Source organism: Patiria miniata, unplaced genomic scaffold, assembly GCF_015706575.1.
Source record: "Patiria miniata isolate m_02_andy unplaced genomic scaffold, ASM1570657v1 HiC_scaffold_16, whole genome shotgun sequence".
NCBI classification, from domain to species: Eukaryota; Metazoa; Echinodermata; class Asteroidea; order Valvatida; family Asterinidae; genus Patiria; species Patiria miniata.
Window position 1 is genome coordinate 6,587,902 of NW_024037054.1, and position 20,540 is coordinate 6,608,441.

General features: G+C 40.3%; 2 protein-coding genes across 3 annotated transcripts; one reads left to right on the plus strand and one right to left on the minus strand.

Annotated features, from left to right (window-relative positions):
- The first annotated feature begins 590 nt into the window (after window positions 1-590).
- On the plus strand, window positions 591-3,442 carry LOC119722793 (39S ribosomal protein L10, mitochondrial-like). Of its 2 annotated transcripts, none has more exons than XM_038193130.1 (4): window positions 591-770; window positions 1,594-1,778; window positions 2,065-2,374; window positions 3,030-3,442. In XM_038193130.1, exons 1-4 carry the CDS (start codon window positions 752-754, stop codon window positions 3,233-3,235), a joined length of 720 nt encoding a protein of 239 aa, XP_038049058.1. In that variant the 5' UTR covers window positions 591-751; the 3' UTR covers window positions 3,236-3,442. The 2 variants fall into 2 exon arrangements, with proteins under 2 accessions (XP_038049058.1, XP_038049057.1); XM_038193129.1 differs by having other exon boundaries at window positions 591-791; window positions 3,030-3,439.
- Window positions 3,443-5,768: 2,326 nt separating this feature from the next.
- Window positions 5,769-17,054, minus strand: LOC119723209. Its single transcript, XM_038193771.1, has 5 exons — window positions 17,039-17,054; window positions 13,276-15,753; window positions 12,561-12,646; window positions 10,288-10,456; window positions 5,769-7,949 (listed from the first exon to the last, which is right to left on the minus strand). Exons 1-5 carry the CDS (start codon window positions 17,052-17,054, stop codon window positions 7,627-7,629), a joined length of 3,072 nt encoding a protein of 1,023 aa, XP_038049699.1. The 3' UTR covers window positions 5,769-7,626.
- Window positions 17,055-20,540: the final 3,486 nt, after the last annotated feature.

The following is a 20,540-nucleotide window of genomic DNA, read 5'->3' on the forward strand; positions in this document are numbered from 1 at the left end:
TCGTTCAATAATTGTTCGGGATGTAGAGCACTAATGTTTTGAAAATCAACGGCAAAACTTGAAGAATAAATTTAATATGATTTAAGGAAACAGCGTACTAATTGCGAAGAATTCAATTCGGATTTGAGTCACTTTTAATCGGACAAAAATAAAGCACTCTTTGTGGAGACGATAACTCAAGAACAACACAGTGCACTGAATTGTAATTTCGTTCAATAATTGTTCGGGATCTAGAACACTAGTGTTTTGGAAATCAACGGGAACCCTTGAAGAATAAAACTAATATATTTTAAGGAATCACAGAGTACTAATCGCGAAAAAAATGAATTCGGATACGAGTCACTTTTAATCGGACAAAAATAAAGGCTTTTGCACGCTTTGTGGAGACGGTAACTCAAGAAAAACATATTGCACTGATTTGAATTTGCGTCCCATCATTGACTGTGATATACGACACAATTGATTTCAAATTTGACAAAAAATGTTGAAGAAAAAAAGTACTACATGTATTACAAAAACAAAACTAAAGTGTGTATAAGGAACTATTATGTCCATGCTTGCTTGAGCCAGATATCAACTAAGTAGAGGGCGCCCTCAAGCAGGCGGCGATAAATGGACATTCGGACATTCTGTGCGTTTAGTTAAGTTCCAAGGCCTCACCTCAGGCTACAGTTTGTTTTAAATTTTATGATTTGACCCACCATGGTTCGTCAAAGTAGGTGAATGCTACGTTCTCGATACAATTAATCCCATGGCTTCAAAAGTTTTTTGTAAGTGCTCAAAAATAAGAGGTGAGTTAAAAGTCATTGTTGATTCGCGTTGATTCCTGCCCAATTTCCGGACGCGCGGTAACATGCATGGATTAATTTGTAGGGATTGGATATGGTTAGAGTAGACTGTTCTCCCCCCCCCCCCCCCACAATTGATAGGTGCATTAGTCCGAGTAATTTGGACCCAACTTATTGCCTTTTTAACATTTGGACATGGTCTGGCGATAGTGGGTCCAAGCAAAAGCGCTGCCAAGTGCCATCGTGCGAAACAGTGTACGATCTGGATGAAAAATGAAATTTCATGTTTAAGTCCAAGAGCTCTCCTCACGATCGAAAACATGTTAAATTTCGACTCGTTTGAATGACGCAATGTGGCGTAGGTACATGGTCCTGATTGCGATCCGTTACCGAGCGCGATGCATCTAATAATGAGTAGGCCTAGGCCTAATTAGACTGGATCTCGTTTGTAAACACAAACTTATTTCAAACGATGATAGGGAGACAGGAACTGGCCTGAACTGGTTTCCAATTAAAATTCTGACCGTACCGATCGTGAAGAGAACCAGTTTCAAGCTGCCTTACTTAGTTCTCGACTGCAATTGTCCCCCATTTTTTAAACAGAGTATTTGGTCTATAGATGATTAAATCAGTGTTGAATAGATATTGAGATGCTATCAGTTATTACAAGTTTGTCTCAGAAAATTGATGCACTTGGGCAAATCTCATTTTCTCTGAAGAAAACCTAAACAAACCTCATAGCTTGTAAGTGACTTTGCTTGATCTATGGACATGCCCGACTTTAAAGAAATATTACTCTTTGCAGTACCAGTATGGGTGCCGTCAGTGATGTGTGTACGCACCATGAAATCAGTCAACACCCGCACGCCCAGACCCATGCACATCACACGGGCCAAGCTGATGGAGCTGACCAAGTATAAGAAACCCAAGGACAACAGACTCATGGCTGAACAGTGCTCCATGCGGTACAGGCCAATGCCTGAAAAGAAGGTAATAAAAAGCACCTGTCAACATTAAGACGGACCCCGTGACCTCTAAAAAGGGTGTGTTGATGGTCACAACTCGGTGTGTTCATTTTTTCTTTAAGAAAATCTGTCCCGAGCCTATATGGCTCATCAGGCCAGTGTTTATTCCCCGGTTTCCTTGACATGAAATGACTGAGAATATGATCTTTCCACTCCTGGATGAGATGCCGGTACCCATTTATACAAAATCCAGTATTGAACCAAGTTTACCCTGGCCAAATTCTAACCGTAGCATTTTTTTATCCTGGCAGCCCATGGCAGTCCAGACGTTTCTGGCCAACCAGTGCCGGCAGGAGATGGTCTCACGGTCCCTCGTCGCTGCCTTCCATCACGAAGGGATGACGCAGGAGGAGCTGGCCATCATGAAGCGTCGGCTGAAGAAGGTGGGCATCTCCCTCAAGGTGTACAGCAACAAGATCGTCAGAGAGGCCTTGCTGGGCACTCGCTTGGAGAACATGAGCCCTCTGCTGGTGGGACAGAACGTGTACGCCGTCAGCGACGAGCCGCTCGTCAAGGAGCTACTCAAGGCAACCAAGAAGATTCCCAAGATTCACTTGCTTGGTAAGATGTCACTTGTTTTTCTCAGTAGATGTCCAACTCTTGCATGTCACACATGAGCAAGTTTGGTCAAGAACTATGGTTTACATAGTTGATAGGTTTTCATGGAATATATGCTAGTCCACAGTGATTGGAAAAAGTTAGTCTCCAATTTCTGACCTGCCTACTGACATAGGGTGCATTGCCAGTAGGGCTGTTTAATAAATTCAGTATTCGATTATTCAAACTTGGAGTCAATCGAAAAATTTGAATTTTTCAAACACATGAGACAAGTTTTACATGTGCGCCATTTGAAAATTGCACATGGTTTAAATTTGCATGCATCATTCGGGAATAAAATGGTCGACTGATTAGGATTCGCATGGACGATGAGCCTACTCAGACAACACAAAACCATTGCCCTTCAACTCCGTCTGAACGTAGAGGACTATACTGCATTTCTGTATGGGTTAGCACCACAAACTCTAAAGAACACTAAGCCAATCCTCTGATAAGAAAATGAACACCTTTCGTATTTACTTATTAGATTTGCATCCTGCAATGCACTCCATGTGAAAGGATTGGCGTATCCAGCTGATGAACAAAAGTTACATTAAAGAGCAGAGCCTTTGGTGGCAACTTTGATAAAGCATAATGTGGATTCTTTGTCTGTTTCTAGGTGGTCTGGTGGAAAACAGACTGATGTCGGCCAAGCAAATGACGGAATTCTCTAAGCTACCAGAAAAAGGCGTGTTACAGGGCGAGCTAGCAGGCATACTGAGCCAGGCAGTAGGGTCTACGTACAGCTTACTGCAGAGACACCAGCAGGCGCTAGTGACCAATCTCAGCCAGTGGATCAAGCAGAGGGAGGAGACTGGTGTATGACATCAGCTAGGATGGGACCAATCAGAGTGCGCTGTTCCGCCTTTTGCATATTCATAAGCCCTATCTACTGATCTCATTGGTCATTATGCAGTGGGGTCAGCAAAGGAGAAATGGCTAGCCACAGACTCTAATACCACCATGGCATTTTGTGGCTGGATTCCAATTGGCTGTTTTGTGGATGTCACTACAGTTTTGGCCATTGACACATTGTGTTATCATCATAGCCCTAGACAAAACTTGCCATTTCTGACATTGGATATTCCTTTTTCTAGCTGGGTTCCTAGACTGCCAGCAACGCTGATGTTGTACATGTAGTAGTGTGATTTTGGTACCAGACTTACTCCAGTGAATGCAAGATCCACTTTCTAGAAACTTTGCCTATATTCAAAGTACAAATTCAAATTCATGAAATTTATGGGATGTTCAGTGCATCTTTTTTTCTTGGGGGGATAGGGGTGGGGAAAGGGGTATCCTCAGGGCCAGTTGTATCTGATTTCTCGAACTATGTTGTTTGATAAGATTTGAAACTCTTTGAAGTTAAAACTGAGACTGTACCTTTCAACAAGGAGATTCTTTGTAGTGGAATAACACAATTTTCTTGTGTGCTGTGGACTGTTCTATGGTTCTCAAACAAGGCTTGTTTTTGTCCATGCAAAACCATTTAAAATTAAAATTAAAAAAGGGAATGAATAAAAATGAAATTGTGTCTTCACTATTTTTGTAGTGTCTGTGCATAGTCTGATTATTCTTGTCCATAAAAATTCAATCACTCAATTAATAAAACACAACATACATTTTTCATAAATTGGCATATCATATGCATATACTTATTTTTTTTAATAATCTGTCTCAACTGTTTATTCCTATGAGTTTACCATTACCAATACACTGTTACTATCATGTTACACATAGCCACCTTTTCTTTTCTATTTTACACATGTACGCCGTTTGCCATGTGCCTGTTTTCAGTTTTAAATTCATTTTTATAAATATATACATTTTCCCCCAAAAAACAAATTCCATCAGGAAGACAGCGAGCAAAAACAAAATATAGAACCAGCAAAACATATAAACAAAATTGTTCAAATTTATAAACATTTCAAAGAAACTAAATGCCCAGAATATATACATTTATAGAACTTATAGAGCTTGATATTCGAGGTTAATTTATGACATACATGTACACGGCAGCTCACTTTACAAATATTTCCAGAGCTAAACCAAGACACTTTTAAGTCTTCTCATTCTAGTTGCAACTTTAAAGCTTTAAATAAAGGTTTTAACATAAGGGACAAGAACTATGTTAAATTCATGTTTCATACAAACTCCCAAAATGGCTTTTTGATACACTACTATAGCTACAATGCAATCAACTGCAGTTGTCGTCCAAATTCCATGTTAATTTATCAATGCCAAGTATAATAATATAACCCTATTTGTTTTTGGTTTTGCATACCATGGTCCAAACTTGGCATAATTTGACAAATTTGTTGCACGCGCTTACTGAAAATTCCGTTATTGATTTATTCTGGGCTTTTAAAGTTAATGAAACATTTCATGACATATGTATCCGCCTTTTGGCTGTCTATGAACAAATGACCTAGGATTTTTTTATTTCATAGAATTTTTCACCAGGGAATATTTCATATTTCAAAACTGGCTGATAGAGCAGTGTGGGATGGGGGGGGGGGATAAAACATCAACATTCCACACACAAATATTTTACAGATCTCCAAAGCAAGGCAGGGTCTTTCTATGTATTTGCCATAAAAAAGGCACGCCTTAAAACTACCCACTGCAAAACTTTCCAATCACATTTTGGCCCACAAGAAAAAAAAAGCAGTGGAAACTTTTTGAAATCCATTAAGCTGGAAAAACCCTGAAAATCATATCCGTGTTAGAGATAATGCGTAAAGCAGTGTATACTTGAAAAATGAGGGCTCTCTATGTAGTCATCATAACATTGCACGCTTAGACGGACACCAAGTTTCATTCCCCAAAAGCCACGGCTTTCAAGCATGTACATGTCGGTATAATAATAATATTCCCAATAAAATTTGGTTCACATTGAAACTTAAAATTTAATTTGATGTGTTCTGATTGTTATGCACCCTTGTTCTACAATGTACACGATTTTAAGACATGAGCAATTATTGAAAAATCAACAGGATCATCAGCCAATAAAATGGCGAGAAAAATCAAACAGAACTAAATTCATAAACAATATATATTATGCACCGATATACAAAATAGTTACTCACACGGCATTAATTTGTGATGCTCAAATAACAAAATAAGGCAAATTTGTACAGCAAATCTGGTTTAGCAAACTTAAGTAGAATCCCATTTTCTTAACTTCGATACAAGAATTTGATTAAATCTGAGCTCTCAAAGAAATCACCAGTCAAGCCACATTTTTATCATATATGTACACGTTTATACAACTTATTTTGTGAATGTTTGAAATCATCAACTTTGACTTTAAGTTCATCATAATAGTTCCTAGCAAGGCAAAATTCCTTAAAGTAGCCTCCTGTACAGTTGCTGCTCAAACATATCGTCATTTTCAGTAAATTGCTTCTCTGAGTATTGTACAGAAAAAGTTCCTTAGCTACATGTACATGTAATTCTGCTGTCACCAGAGCATAATATTCAATTCTTATGTACAAGTATGCGAGGACGGCAGCATCTGTTAATGCCACTGCACTCACGCAACTATTTACAGAGTATTTCTACGTGCATTTCTGTAGAGTGAAAAGTTGTTAGTTGGGCCACTGTAGAAGAGATAGGGGCTGGGGTGTGCAATTTGGGGGAGGGGGATAAAGTCTGACTTGATGTGGGGGAACTTTCAGACAGCTTTGTAACATTTTCTCGATTGTAACAAATCAGAGAAAAAAATTAATTACAAAAGCCACTGAGCTTGTTAGAGAAGTCCCTTCCCCATGCCCTGCACTCTCTACCCCCTGCTCCCCCATCCCCCCACCAGGAGAACTGTCTCATCATATCCATGGTCCATCGTCCATACAATGCTGTGTTACACAACTAGAAGGCACACTCAACGTGAACTTAACAGTTTTGAAAAAATTAAGGAAACATTTCCACTGAGGTGCATGTATTAGGTTCATACATGTACAGACCACAATATTGTAACATGCGTTGCCAAGTAAAGCAGATCTCCTGTGCCTAATTTATTGTTGATTGTCTAATTAATTATAGTTGGTTAAAGGGGTGTGGTCCACAGTGATCCACATTAAATCCACCAGTGATCCTCCCATCCACTGGTGATCCACCCATATCCACCCGAATCCACCCCCTTCCACAGTGATCAACTCAATCCACTAGGTCACCCACCCCAAATCAACCCAAAATCAATCCACACTACCACAGAGGTATAGAAGGGCTCAACTGGAAGCACCACCAGAGCTGTGGCATTCAACAGCAGGTGCTGACATCACTAGACCTGGCAGGGCTAGGGAAACTGATTGGCTACGCACGTTACAATATATACATGTGAACAAGTATCCAAAAATGCTATTTACAACACTGCCATGTATGGAGGTAATCCATTAAAAATCAAATCCAATACCACGTACATGTACGTGTATTTCTTTTGGTAAATACTAGAATATATTTTTGTGTTTTACACCTGGACCCTTGCTTCATACATGTATTTCTTTTCATAAAGCCGGCAACATTTTTACAAATTTATACACCAGTATTCGCATGTATTGCCAGTTTCTAAATATTTCGCATTTAAATATTATTGGTTTCAACATTCCTTGAAAATAGTCTTTATTAATACTCAATTCATTTATTGACTTTTGAATTTGCATAAAATAGGACTTTAATGTTTGGTCCAAAATTGATGTAAAGATAAAGGCAATAGTTAAGACAAGCCAGTGTCTTATTTTAATGCTGGGATCTATGTACATGTACGTTTACTAAAGAAAAAAAAGAGCAAATCATTTGTGCAGAAGAAACATGTACATGTAGAAGATGTTGAATGCCCAATTTCAAAAAAACTTAAAAGTTTGCATACAAGGCCAACAATGTACATAGCAGATATAGATCAACAAAATGCAAACAATTTAAGTTCAGTATCGGAGAAAAAAAGAAAGGCGAAAATTCATTAGCTTTTAGACATATTGTGGCAAAATGATCACCACACACCAAAAACTGTGGTGTCAATGAGACACTCAATCTCTGTTTAAATTTTTCACTTTTAAGTACATACACTGTATGATAAAAGTGGCAAAAGTTGCATAATGATATTTTCATCATTTTCATCATTATTTCTTCACAAGATGGGAACATCAGTAAGTGAAAGAAGCGCGTCTGGCTCTAAGACAGTATGAGATGTCACACACGATTCTCAAATACTGGTTATACCTTTAGTGTAAGATGTCCTCCTGCGTGTAGTATTGTGCCTCCTTTAAGTAGTCCTTCAACCTCCGCGGCAAGGGCAGATTGTCAATGTGGTCCAACCGGACGTGCTTGCGGATGACGAAACGGCACATGTGCTGCAGGGAGCGCGACTTCTGGAAGCGAGAGATCGGGTACAGAAGCTGGACTGCCGCAGGAGGGTAGCCAGGCATGCGGGGCCGCAGGAAGTACAGCACCCGGCCGCTGTGGGAATGACGCATGGCTTCCTCCACGAACTCAACGATGGAGGCACTGCCGTGACTGCAGGGCTGAGACCAGAAACTGAATTTACCTACAAGACGAAAAAAAAACATTTTAAAATTTTAGATAAAAAGAGGCACGGTGCAGTCCAAGGACTTGACAGACTGACAGTTGATTTAATAATACATGTTAATGAAAGGGTCCATCAGAAACATATTTACAACAACAAGCAAGTCCAGACGAGGACCATTAGTCGACTAGTGGTTGACTCTTGAGGTAATTTACGCCTGCGCACCAATAGCAGCATGTGAACGCCTCTAAACGCTGTCAGCACGAACATCTTGGTACTGGGCCTGGCTCGCTGCATGCTGTGCATCATGAAGAATTGTGGTAACCATTGATACAATCATGCCCCGGGCTCCGGTCCCAAATACTTGATTCGACTAGAGTAGTCTAACCACCCTGCGTCCAAGTGAAGTCAGTCAAACTATGGTTAACCATAGTCCTCTCTCAAACTTGCTATAATGCTAAAGTTGCTTTCTTTGCACTCTTCAACCAATGTAAGTTTTTTTCTCTCAATCAATTTTCAACATGTATATTTTAATCCAACTAAAAAAGAGTTTTTTTCTCTCTTCAAGGGCGTATGCAAAACTTTGAAAAAAGAATAAAATAAGGTTTGATTTTAGGCACAAACAGATCCAACGTGCAAGCACACTGGTTACCGTTCCGTACATTAGCGATACAAAATTGTCTGACCGCAAGTAATTCCAAAAAGTAACCATTCAATAATAGATGTGTGCCAATTTTTTTTTTGGCAAGTAAATAACTATTGTATTGCTAGATAAACAGCAATCTAAAAAGGAATCTATTTTTATAGATGAAACTCAAAAATAGCACGGTGGTGGTGAAACCGACTCGTTTTCAACAGTTTTATGATTTTAAAGGAATTTACATTTACATAAATGGAGGAAATTTGTTGGCTATTCTTCATTGGGTACATGCATGAAAATACATGTACTGTAGTATGTACATACATTGTCGATGTACATGTACATGTACATGTACAGGAAGGAAAAATCAATGTAAAACGTCACGACTTCATTGCCCTGTTGTGACTGCTCTATGTACACTGTACACTTTGTTTCCTGTTGCCCTCCTGAACTTTTCACGATATTCTATTCATAGAAACGCACTTGAATGCATACATTTGTAGGTCAGAAGAGAATGGCACATTGTACAAGCCCGTTTGGGTATGCTATAGTGAAAAACACAAAAAAACATGCATGAGCAGTTGAATTCCTGAAAACAGAAAAACAGTACAATGTATACAATGTACATACGTGTAATTGTACGTCTATTTCCACACGACAAATGGGAACAACATATCGTACAGACGTTTACATGTACATGTACATGTAGTTCTGTCTGCACAATGTGTTCTCATGTATGTCAGTACAGTTTGAGGATATGTTCAGCAAAAATCGATAGATATAGAAATTTCGGTGATGCATGTTGTGGCCAATACAGTGTTTGCAGTGCGTAGATACATCGGTCACTATTTGGCAAGCAAGCTCACCTGCAATTACACAAAGCACTGTATTTTGGAAGAAAGGATTTATTCAGTATGATAAAGCACGCATGAATATGGACACAAATGCATGTAGTTCAAGGGGCCCATGTAATGATATTTTTTAAATTGCAAACCCTCAAAATGTTCCTCTACGTTCCGTTTACCTTTATTTGTAATCTTCATTGCCATTTTAAGGGCATTTTGGTGCCCTTTTGGCTTTTATGCTGATGCAAATTTTCATATTTATGAGCAAAACCAAATGTCATTCAAGGCAGAAACTTCAGTTTCAAATCTGCTAAAACATCACCAGAATGTTAGGGGTTTGCTGTGGTTATTTTTCTGCTTTCAGTGGTTCACTTTTTAAAAGAGAAAACTTTGTGCACAAATATTTTCAATAAGCAGATTTTTGGATTTACAATTTGAAAAGAAAATTCTGATTTGAAGAGTGTGTTCCTAAAGTGACATCACAGCAAGAGCGCCCTCAGTTGTCAGGAAAAGCATGAAACATTTTTACATGATTAAAAAATGCACTTTAACTTTTTACCAAAAAGGTATGTCTCATAACTTTTTTTTATACATTTCAGAGGAATGGACGTATACATGTATTTGCTACAAATATACTCCAAATGTGATTAAAATTGTGGCTAACTTGTAAAAGCTTGTGATTTGACTTATGATTTGACTTTCAATTGACTTGCTACAAATGACTTGTGACTGACTAGTGACTTGAATTGTGAAGGCTTAAGATTTGACTAGTGATAACCTCTGTGTTGTACTATGATGACTTGTGATTAACTAGTGATGACTAGGGATTGACTCGTGATGGACCCAACAACGAATCTTACAGTCTGGTACCTACCATTATGATGCTCAACCCGCGTGTGATGCGTACTGCCCTGAGCTCTGAAGCTCAGGCTCAGTAGATGTCGGTCGTCGGAGCTGTCCCTGACCAGAAACGAGCCGTCGGGCATGTTCTCCAACCGGGACTCGGCGTCATCCCAACTCATCGGGCCCCAGTACCATCCGTACTGCACCAGAGAAAGAAACAAAAAGGTACAGAATTTGAACCCACGAGTACTTCAAGGGTAGTCAGGGGCCTGGTTCAAATCCTGTCCAGGCCAATGCGTGGATTTGGCTTTCAGTCCTGTGTCAAGCATGGTCGGTTGCCAAGAGTGTTTTATCATAATCTTCTGGGGTTTTCTTCCCACCACTAATACTGAATACTTCTTTGTCATCTTTTCTACAGTTTCTTCATGGTTGTGTGTTACATTAAATACAGTGCCAAGGGTGCTTTTGAAGAATTTACTTCTTACAATGATTAATAACATGTGCTCTAAAGAGCCCTGCTGCTTGGCCAAGTATAAGTAATCTAGCTTCTTGTCCCCGCCCGCTTCCATATGTACTGCTCACCTCTGTTTCCCCCCTTTTGACACAAAAAAAGATCAGCAAAAGAGTCCAGAAAATCCATCTTGAAAAATCTGCAATCTTGGAAAAACAAGGTGGTTCCCTCCTTCATTTTTCAAAAGCCCGGAGGAGAAACTCTTATTTTTTTACTTGGCTGTACTTAAACATCCTTATGATTTTCAACACTAACTTGGGCTTTTCACAATGCACAATTCCCAGAAAATTACCACGGATGCTCAAAGTCATCAACCTGATGAAATTTGTCATTTTCATTTTCGATCCGATCTACATGAATTTGTGATGGTCTCTTGTCTTATTTTTCACTTACTATTTAGGCATAATTGAGACTCAAAGGACTGTTTACCCTATAAATCCTTCTGCTTTTGCCAGTATATTCTTATTTTTGATGTAAATGCTTATTTTAACATGCAAATACAAATGTGTATATTATTTTCCCTATTCCTCTCTTTTCATTTTCGATCCGATCTACATGAGGTGTGATGGCCCCCTTTTTTATTTTTCACTATCTATTTAATTGAGACTCAAAGGACCAATTATAATGTTTACCTCACGACTTCTGCGTTTGCCAGTTTATTCTCATTTTTGATGGAAATGTTGATTTTAACATGCAAATATATATTTTTTTCTCTTTTCCTCTCTGCTGTTTGAAATCAAATCTTGCAACTCTCTGGACAAATGTTGACTTGATTTGTGAGTTTCAACCGCATGACATTTGAAAGCGAATGTCAACTTCAGGTGTCCGCTTTAGAATAAACATCCTTTTGTTATTAATTTCCAGTTGTGTTTCTCATCAAAATCTTCGCTGTGTAAATATTTAAATACCATTTCCTTTCTAACAGAAACTGAAAGGTGCCTTTACACAAACACCACCGTCAGATATTCCAGAACCTCTATTATTTTACCCCGAGTTTCCGAACAATGAAAATATGTCATGTCCCATGGCAAAACCTGGCTGTTCACGGGGTCAGTACAAAAGCAAAACTGTTTTAAAATAACTTTCACATATCAATGTCGAAATGTCAAATTTTGCACCTTTAGCCTTCTTTAACCCTAACTCCCTAGGCCTTTTTGCTAGGATGTAGCCTCAATCCTGCAAAATCCTCCAATTGGCCTCATGGAAAAATAGCATATAGCCTCAATCCTGCAAATTCCTCCGCTATTTCTTGAATATGGTCCATGGAGGGGTGACCAATGCCTGAATCCTGCAAAATCCTCCAGCTATGACTGTCAATAGGCTGAGGCAGAGGCAGTGACATCCTGGAGCAGTGCGGAGGATGTCAAGTATAATCAAGGACTAAATTTATGCACGGCTGAGCATAAACAACACAAGGTCCGGCCCAAGACCTTGACACAGTGCGTACTCCGAAATCAGCAACCCACTTTTGCAATGTAACCTCAATCCTGCAAATTCCTCCAATTTGCAAAAAGGATTTTGAAGGATTCAGGGGGTTAGGGTTAAAAAAAGAGTAAGTCAAACTTCACCATGAAATACTCAACTTAAAAAGTACATGGACAACTTCTTAAGTGCATGGGTTTTTTTTTCAGTTGAAAAGTGCCTGGTTTAGACAACAGTTTTTTTTTTTTTAACATTGTGCAGAAATTTGTGAGTATTGATGGATGATTTAATCTGTTGGCTTTTTAAATGTTGAAAGCAATGCAAGTTTGTCTCCTGATCTCCACGAAGTCATTAAACACTTGTTTAATTACCTCGCTAATTCTGCGTAGACTGACCGCAAACTGCTCTCGCGCCCTGTCCACCTCTTCTTTGGTGGGGGTCTCCCTCAACAAACCCTCTGCAAGAGTGAATTTTTGAAAACAGAAAAGAAAAGGGATTACACATACATACATGTACATGTACTCTTAAAAGCTAAAAAAAAAAAAAATTTAAATATGATTTCAATTTCACGTAATCAAAACGGCATCAGTATTTTCCATATTATTCTACCTTTCCATCACTGTACCTTTGCCTCATTTTTTGACAAGCAAGCTTAGCCTTGAAATTTGATGAAAATCCCACAAATATATCATAGAAAAGAGTTCCTATAAAAGTGCAAGTGCTTTCTCTCCCAACAAAATTGACAAGAGGCCTTCCTGTATCTGCCACAAGTGGACATGTAAGTTTTGCTATTCAGTTGGATCAAGCAAGATTCCCAAAAAAATCTTAAAATAGAATCCATTACTTTTTATGATTTTTTTTCTTATAATTATCAACTCTCCATGACTCCTTGTAAAAAAAAATCCAACAATTTTCCATGACTTTCCATTATAATTATACTTTTAAATTCCACTATATTCCAAGATTTTTTGCATGACTGTGGGAACCCTTATCAAGGTATGAATGGATGAGGATAGTATCTTGTCCACTACAAATATGACAAGTGCAGATATCATAAATGAATTCTATTTTGTCTTTTTACTTTACCTTTGACTGCTTGCTGTGACACAATGTCCCCTGTAGATGTTCCAAACAAGACCGAGTTGGTCTGCCGTGCGTTTCCGCTGCTCCTGGGAAGCCTCGGGTTGAGCGGGATATCAGGCAAGGGCCGGTCGGGAAATCCGTGGGTGGAGTGACGTTTCTTCTTGCTGCCCGGCTTGAAGATCTGCGAGAATCTATTCCTCATGTTGACCGTCTTCCCCCTCTTTGCTGCCCGCAGCTCCGGAGGTGAGGCCCGCAGCTCCGGAGGTGAGGCCCGCTGGCTTGGGGTCGTGTCCCGAGGTAGAGACCTGCTCTTGATCGTAGTGTTGGGATCAGTGTAGATGTCCATGTTGATCTCATGAAGGAACTCATGAGTTGGGAAATCGTCGTCCTCATCGTCGAATATGGGATAAGCAGCAAATGGGTCGTTCTTTTTGGCTGCCGGCAATCTTGGTGGGAGAGGAGGAGGCTCCTCTGCTGTGGCCCCTTTGGCTGCTTCACAGAGCTCCTTGGGTTTAGAGCTTCTGTCAACTCGAGGAGCCTTTCTCCTCGGGATATCATCTGAACCACCTGTAGCGCCTAAGACAATAGCAGGATCCTCAAAGATGTCGTCATGTCTTTCAAGACCAGGAGGGTACTCTTGACTGATGCTGGTCGATTCTTGGGATGCATTCACAGCACCTAGGACCGGTGAGGTCTCGCTGTAATTTGCCTGACTTGGTTTTTTAAATGCCCGCTTTTTCTGCGTGGCCTCTTGGTGGATGGAAAAATCATTCAATGTCTGCAGCATGCGCAGATCCTGCTCTGACAGACTCTTACTCTTCCTGTCCGCATCTGCAAATAGCTCATCGCTGTTGACAAGCATGGCGATGTGAGGGGTCCGGGGAAGTTTTGGAGAGTCCCCGGAACTGCCGGGAATGTCTTTGGGGATGTCTTCCAATGTGAGGGTGGCTTTCACTGCGTTGTCCCGCTTGCTGCTTGGAGGTGCAGGATGTACCAGCGGCTTGTTGCAGGTGCATGTGCAGCAGTGCCTGCTGCCTTCTGTTTTGCAAGATTCTGTATCGCCGGTTGGTTTGCTCGTACTCTCAACAACGGCGGCTGGGACTAAGTCCATAATGTTGTCCATCATGGCCTGGTCAACAGCACTTCTGGATTCTGAAATCAAGTCACCCTTTAAGATTTTACTGCTGCCAGTTTTACTTTCATCTAATGGATCCAGTTTGTTAATGCTTTCCACACTTTTTTCAACTTCAGAGACTGATTCGGAAATTAGAAGAGACTCAGTCTGGTTTGCGTTTGACGAAGGTGACCTTTGACCTGAGCCTTCAGTGCTCGTCAACAGTGTGCCGTGCTCCATGGGCAATTCTTCTTGCCCGACATCTGGCACTCTGCTGTATTTCAGGTCTGTGCTTGACTGTTCTCCAGGTGAAACACAAGATGCACTTAGTGCGGTGATTCCCGAGGTTTGACTAACCTTAGCTTCGTCACAGGTTGGGCAACTCAAGCATGATGCAGCTGGATTTGTGGGAATCTGTCCCTCAACATTAATCTGTTCTGGTTCAGAAAAGCTTGGCTTGATTTCTTCATCTTCTTCATCAGATTTCAGTTGAGATTCAGCGGCAGGGTTAGGCTTGGGAATTTCTGTTCTACAGCCAGGATTCTCCATCTCAGGAGCCTCGGACATTGACAAGGCAGGGTCTGAGTTGGACAAGACACTTGATTGAGACCCCGGGGTTATTGCTAGCTCTGACGGGTCTCCAGCAGGGGTTGGTTCTTGGAGAGGTACCTGCATTACGGCTTTTCCACCTCCGGAGGAAGCTTCAGATGACACCCTCCTGGAAGCAGAACAGCTGACGCAGTTGATCTCAACGGCCGGGAAGTGAGGCTGTGCCATTTCCACACATGGTGGCTCCTTTGGGGATCCAGAACATGCAGAATGGCACATCCCTTGCTCCAGACCGACTTTTCCCCCAGAGGCACTTTTGTCAAAGGCTTTAGTGCTGTCATCGGCAGTTGAAGTCTTGCGCACTTTGGGCCGCGCCCCTTGTTTTTCAAAGACGCTGACTTCGGGCCGTTTGGGCTCTGTGTGCGAGTCGCTCTTAGCGGCATCATTTGCGTTCTCATCCATGGCTGCGTAAGTTCCATTCATCACTTGACCATTCATGTGCACGGAACCATTGGATACGCCGGCAAGTCCTGCCTTCACGTGCTCCTCATTCGCAGCTAGGGAAGAGCTGTAACTGCTACGCCGAGCTTTATCGACAGACGAGTTTCTTATATACGGTATCGCAGTATCGCGGTCCATTTGAGGGATGGTCATGGACTTGCTGCGTGTTTGCGTTCCATTACCGAAGCCGCCGTTGTTTCTGTGGTAGTGCTTCCCTGCCAAACTCTTGCGCATCTTAGTGAAGATGCTGACTGGGTCTGGTGCCATGTCCCTTTGGGTCTTTTGGGTCTGTTTGCTGGACAGCATAGTCAGCCTGACTCATTACCATCCGAACTGTGTCGACAAAGAAAAGAAATTATTACATACAGAACGCAGTTTCCTTATCTGAACTGCTCGCATGTACATGTACATGTACATTTGCCTGCACCATATTTTGTAGGACGTATGTACATTTTGAGCACGTGTTATTTCTATGGTCTAAATGAAACAGAAAGTCTCACATGATTAAAACCTGTACAAACACGTTGCATCATTGACACATTGCATATCACGCCATTCTTTTAAAGGCTTTACAAAATCAAATGCACACACAAACAGCAGCTTTTCGTGTTCAAGACAAGTTTTCACTCAATTTTTGTACAATCAAAACAATTAGGCCTATTCTAATGGATCTAATATAGGCTTGTATATGTACGGCCATATTTCCTCTTTCCCTTGGCAAAGAAAAACAATGATTCTGAACCGTTATTTTTTAACCATGTATGATATTCTATTCTTAGCTTTGACAAATTTCTTTGAAATTTTTGTACAAGATATAGGTCATTCACATGGCCAGGATTGTTTACAACCTGTCTGGGCTCTGGGCGGCACGAGGGGTGGACACAAAGGGATCGGCGGCACTTAGATGTTGGCCACTAAGATCTCCCATTACTGCACAAAGGCATTAGGCGCCATCTTGACTTATGTCTTTCAACACTCCTTACTCCGGAGTGGCTAGGGTCTGGCCAATGGGAGTCTACAGGCTTGTGGTGTATAGTAGGGGTGAGGATTACATGGAAGCTTGGCCTTATTGGCCCACTGAAAAAAAATTATAACCATATTTGGAAAACAATGAGATTTTTTCACTGCGCCACTGCTCGAAGGGTTAACAATAGAAAACTTTCCCATAACACAGTGACGGCCCGCAAACCTGCACGAACGCACTCCATGTAAATGTTCAAAGTATGGTAACATTTTCAAGTACACATAAATACCAGACACAAGCACAATTAATAGAAACATACAAACGTGTGCTTTTCATGAATTCAGCAGGAAATTACACGCGTGCATCGTGTGTACATGTAGGTTTATCACTGGACCTAATCTCCAAGGCTCATTCTGTGAAAATGAGTCAGCCATGTCAGATATATGTAACATGTAGGCCTACATTTCGTTTCGGTGACACAGAAGTTGTCAATGGAATGGGAATGGATGCCCTATGTTCTAGTTTTGGATTTCATTTGATTCAGCAGCTTTCACTTTTACATGTTTTATCTTTTATGAAGTACACATACATTAAGTACTTGTATGATATGTACGTCGTGGTCATTCTATAAAGTTTACGTGCACTTTTTCCCATCCCTGTTACATGCATACATGTACATGTATTTGTACACTATGATTTTAAAAATCTGGATGCACTCTTTAATGCAGTAATCCTCAAAAGAGTGATTACACATACATAGGAATAGCAAACTTGTAACCGGCCCAACAAATAAACGGGGTCCGCTCATAAGTCCGACGCCTCATAGGTCCGACGCCTCATAAATCCGACAAAATCGTATTCCCTAACCAAATAAAGGCCCATAAGGCCGACGCCTCATACGTCCGACGCCTCATAAGTCCGACGCCTCATAGGTCCGACGCCTCATAGCTCCAACGCCTCGTAAGTCCGACAAATTTAACGCCTCGTTTTTCCGTTGTCGGACTTATGAGGCGTCGGACTTATGAGGCGTCGGACCTATGAGGCGGAATAAATAAATGTTATGCCTCATAAGTACGACGCCTCATTAGTCTGAAATTTCTGACTTATGAGGCGTCGGACCTATGAGGCGTCGGACTTATGATACAGCCCCAAATAAACAATCATTTGAATTCATTCTCAACGATACTTGAATGGCAAACGACAAAGTTCTGTGGCAATATGGGAACAGGAAAAAAATGTCACATTTTGGACCCTTAATTGACATGCACATGTACATGTACATATAGGATGTGTACATGTACATGTATCTTAAGAACGACCTACATAAATGGAGTAATATACCTACATTGTACATGTAAACGAATAAAATATGCCTTGACATGACCAGATGATGAACAAAAAGTACATGTACAATGTACATGTCAACAGTATTTCACATACATAGTACTGGTACATGTACATGTGGTCGGTACTCACAAAAATATGATTGAGAAAAGTTCAATACTCACATGCAACACATGAGGCCTGTACACAACATACCCACATGCTTTGAACAACTGCTAAGACTTTTGAAAGATGTCTCGGTACAAAAATAGAGGTACAATGTATCATGTACTGAATGTGGTTGGCTCAATTTAGTACATGTACACACTACACACATACATGTACTGTATGTCACTCTTGTCTGTTTTATACAGAGAGGCAGCCACATTGTAGAGTAGACATACAGTAGCTGTTCACTACTCGCAATGTACCGGTATTATACCACATGAAAATACTGAATCAAAAGGAAAACACTTGGCGTTTCACAGAACAAGGAAGGAAAACGTCAGTCTAATAGCTGAATAGATGAACCATCATTTCCTGATCATTTGGAAAATTTACCCTTTCGCATAAATTTGTTCAATGCAAATTCCCACACATACCGGTACCAGAAGTACAGGTGAGAATCGAATCAGCAGGATGTTGTATGCAAAAATCACATGAATCAGTCAAGCATAACTTCATGGGGGGAAAACCAGCAAAAGGCCACTTTTTTGCACTCATAGTCACATCAGATCTACTAACTCTAACACATATTGTGCACATTGCGATAACACAATCACATGAATCAGTTTAAAAATAAATACGGGATTGAACATGGACCTTTGGAATTCAAAGGAAAAAGAAAAAAAAAAGGAAAAAAAAGGTCTTTTTTATAGTAACAGGTTTTTCCCTTCGCCGACCTGAGTGAAAAACACAGTACGAACAGTGCAAAAATTTATAAGCTTGCGCGGGTGGGACTCAAACCCACAACCTCCTGCTTACTAGTGCGAACATCTTGACCACTCGTATTAAGGGAGTCAGGTTGGTGCAGCAGTACTTTCCTCGCCTTCCACCGCTGTGACCCTGGTTCGAATCCCGCCTGGGCCAATATGTGGATTGGGTTTTCAGTCCCTACCTGATTCCATGGGTTTTCCCCAGAATATTCTTCTTGGGTTTTCCTCCCACCTCTCAAAACTGCAATAGGTTTCTCTCTGTCTCCTCTCTATAGGTTTCTTCAGGCTTGTGAGCTACAGTGCCAAGGACACTTTTGAGGAATCCTCGGTTTTAGTACCAGAAATAAACAAATAATAATATTTTGTAAGATGGGAGTTGTTTACATTTTTCATCCATAAAGAGTAACAGCCAATGTCATGATACCCTGTATTTACATACCGGCATTTCTCAATAAAATCAATCAAACAAGGCAAACAGATTCTTCTTAAAACTGACCTTGCCTACACATTATAAAATGCAACCATCCAGAACAAAACGTCGCATGGCCGTATTTATACACTTAACAGCCTCCAATAGGTAAAAATATATCGCAATTCAGATTTCGGCATCAGAACTTACATGTCTCTGCATTAGAAGAATGAATATATTTCACTTTCAGTGAAGTTAATTTGTAAATTTCCCACAGAGTTCATTTGGGAAACTACATACATGTATAACAACAAATTTCTCAATTTTTTTTTTAGATGTCCAAGGTCTGAAAATTGGGCTGAGAATACCTACATACGGTCAGATTTTGTCTGATTCCCATATTCTACACAATATTGGAAAGCGTGATCAATGTCCTTTCCGATGAGCCCAAAATCCCAGTTTTGAAAAATTGATCTAAGCTGGGCTTCAAACAAGGATGTCACAAAAAAAAGCAATTAGCTTAACAAGATTAAATGCAATGTGTTCAATTTTTAATGGCGTAAGTGCAAGTGAAGTGTGAATTAAAAAGTTGCATGCCTGATGCATACAGCTCAGACGCATACATGTACATGTAAAAGTGTTCAAACATGTTCGTACATTGTACACATGTACATGTATTGTACAGGTACTTTATGGTACCGGTACATGTTCATGTTCTTCAAGTTTTAAAGGGAAATTACAACATTTGCAAACATAAAAAAATAAAACTACCAAATCATTTTGAAATACCTTGCTGGACTGTTAGTGAATGACAGTGTAAAGCATCCTGTAAAATAATGGCACCTGGTATACTGTCATTTTCAAGAAAAGTGGTATTTTTGTATCAATTTCCAACGCTGGTCAGCCGACCAGTGTTGGAAAAAAATGGCTTTTTTTTTCAAATACTGGCCCCAATTGACCATCGCACTTGTTTGCAATCGATTACACACCTATGAATGGGTACAAGCCAGCTAGACTGGTTCCCTGGCCTTACAATTCCCCAATGTACATGATGTATGTAAACTGCTCTGTTTCTTCTTATATGGAGTCAGGGAACCAGACTACAGGAAAATGATTGTTTTTCTTGGTTTTTATAGCATTTTCGAACCCAAAACCTCAAAAAAGTCAGTGTAACTATATTTTCTATATATATTTCCAACGCCCCAATTCCATCCATTTCTGAAAATTACAGCAAAAGCAAATGATGTATATTCCCTTTAAAAGTACATACATGTACATGTATGTATGCTGATGGAGTTTTCCAGAGCATTCAAGAGAAATGAATTGAAAGTAGAACTATGTTCAACAAACCAAACCAGAACTGTTTTGGCACATATTTATGGAACCGATTCACATGTTCACCGAACAGGCACCGTACAAGCCCAAATTCAATTGTTAAGCAAAACCGAAATCCAAATAAAGAGAACAAAAGAA

Bases quoted from the DNA above. Each gene is read 5' to 3' on its own strand.
- LOC119722793 (XM_038193129.1), top strand. From the start codon at position 752: ATGGCTTCAAAAGTTTTTTGTAAGTGCTCAAAAATAAGAG. The intron at 1,779-2,064 runs GTAATAAAAAGC...TTATCCTGGCAG, and splicing joins GGCCAATGCCTGAAAAGAAG to CCCATGGCAGTCCAGACGTT. The intron at 2,375-3,029 runs GTAAGATGTCAC...GTCTGTTTCTAG, and splicing joins TCCCAAGATTCACTTGCTTG to GTGGTCTGGTGGAAAACAGA.
- LOC119723209 (XM_038193771.1), bottom strand. The intron at 12,647-13,275 runs GTAAAGTAAAAA...TCACTCTTGCAG, and splicing joins GTCACAGCAAGCAGTCAAAG to AGGGTTTGTTGAGGGAGACC. The intron at 10,457-12,560 runs GTAATTAAACAA...TCTCTGGTGCAG, and splicing joins GTCTACGCAGAATTAGCGAG to TACGGATGGTACTGGGGCCC.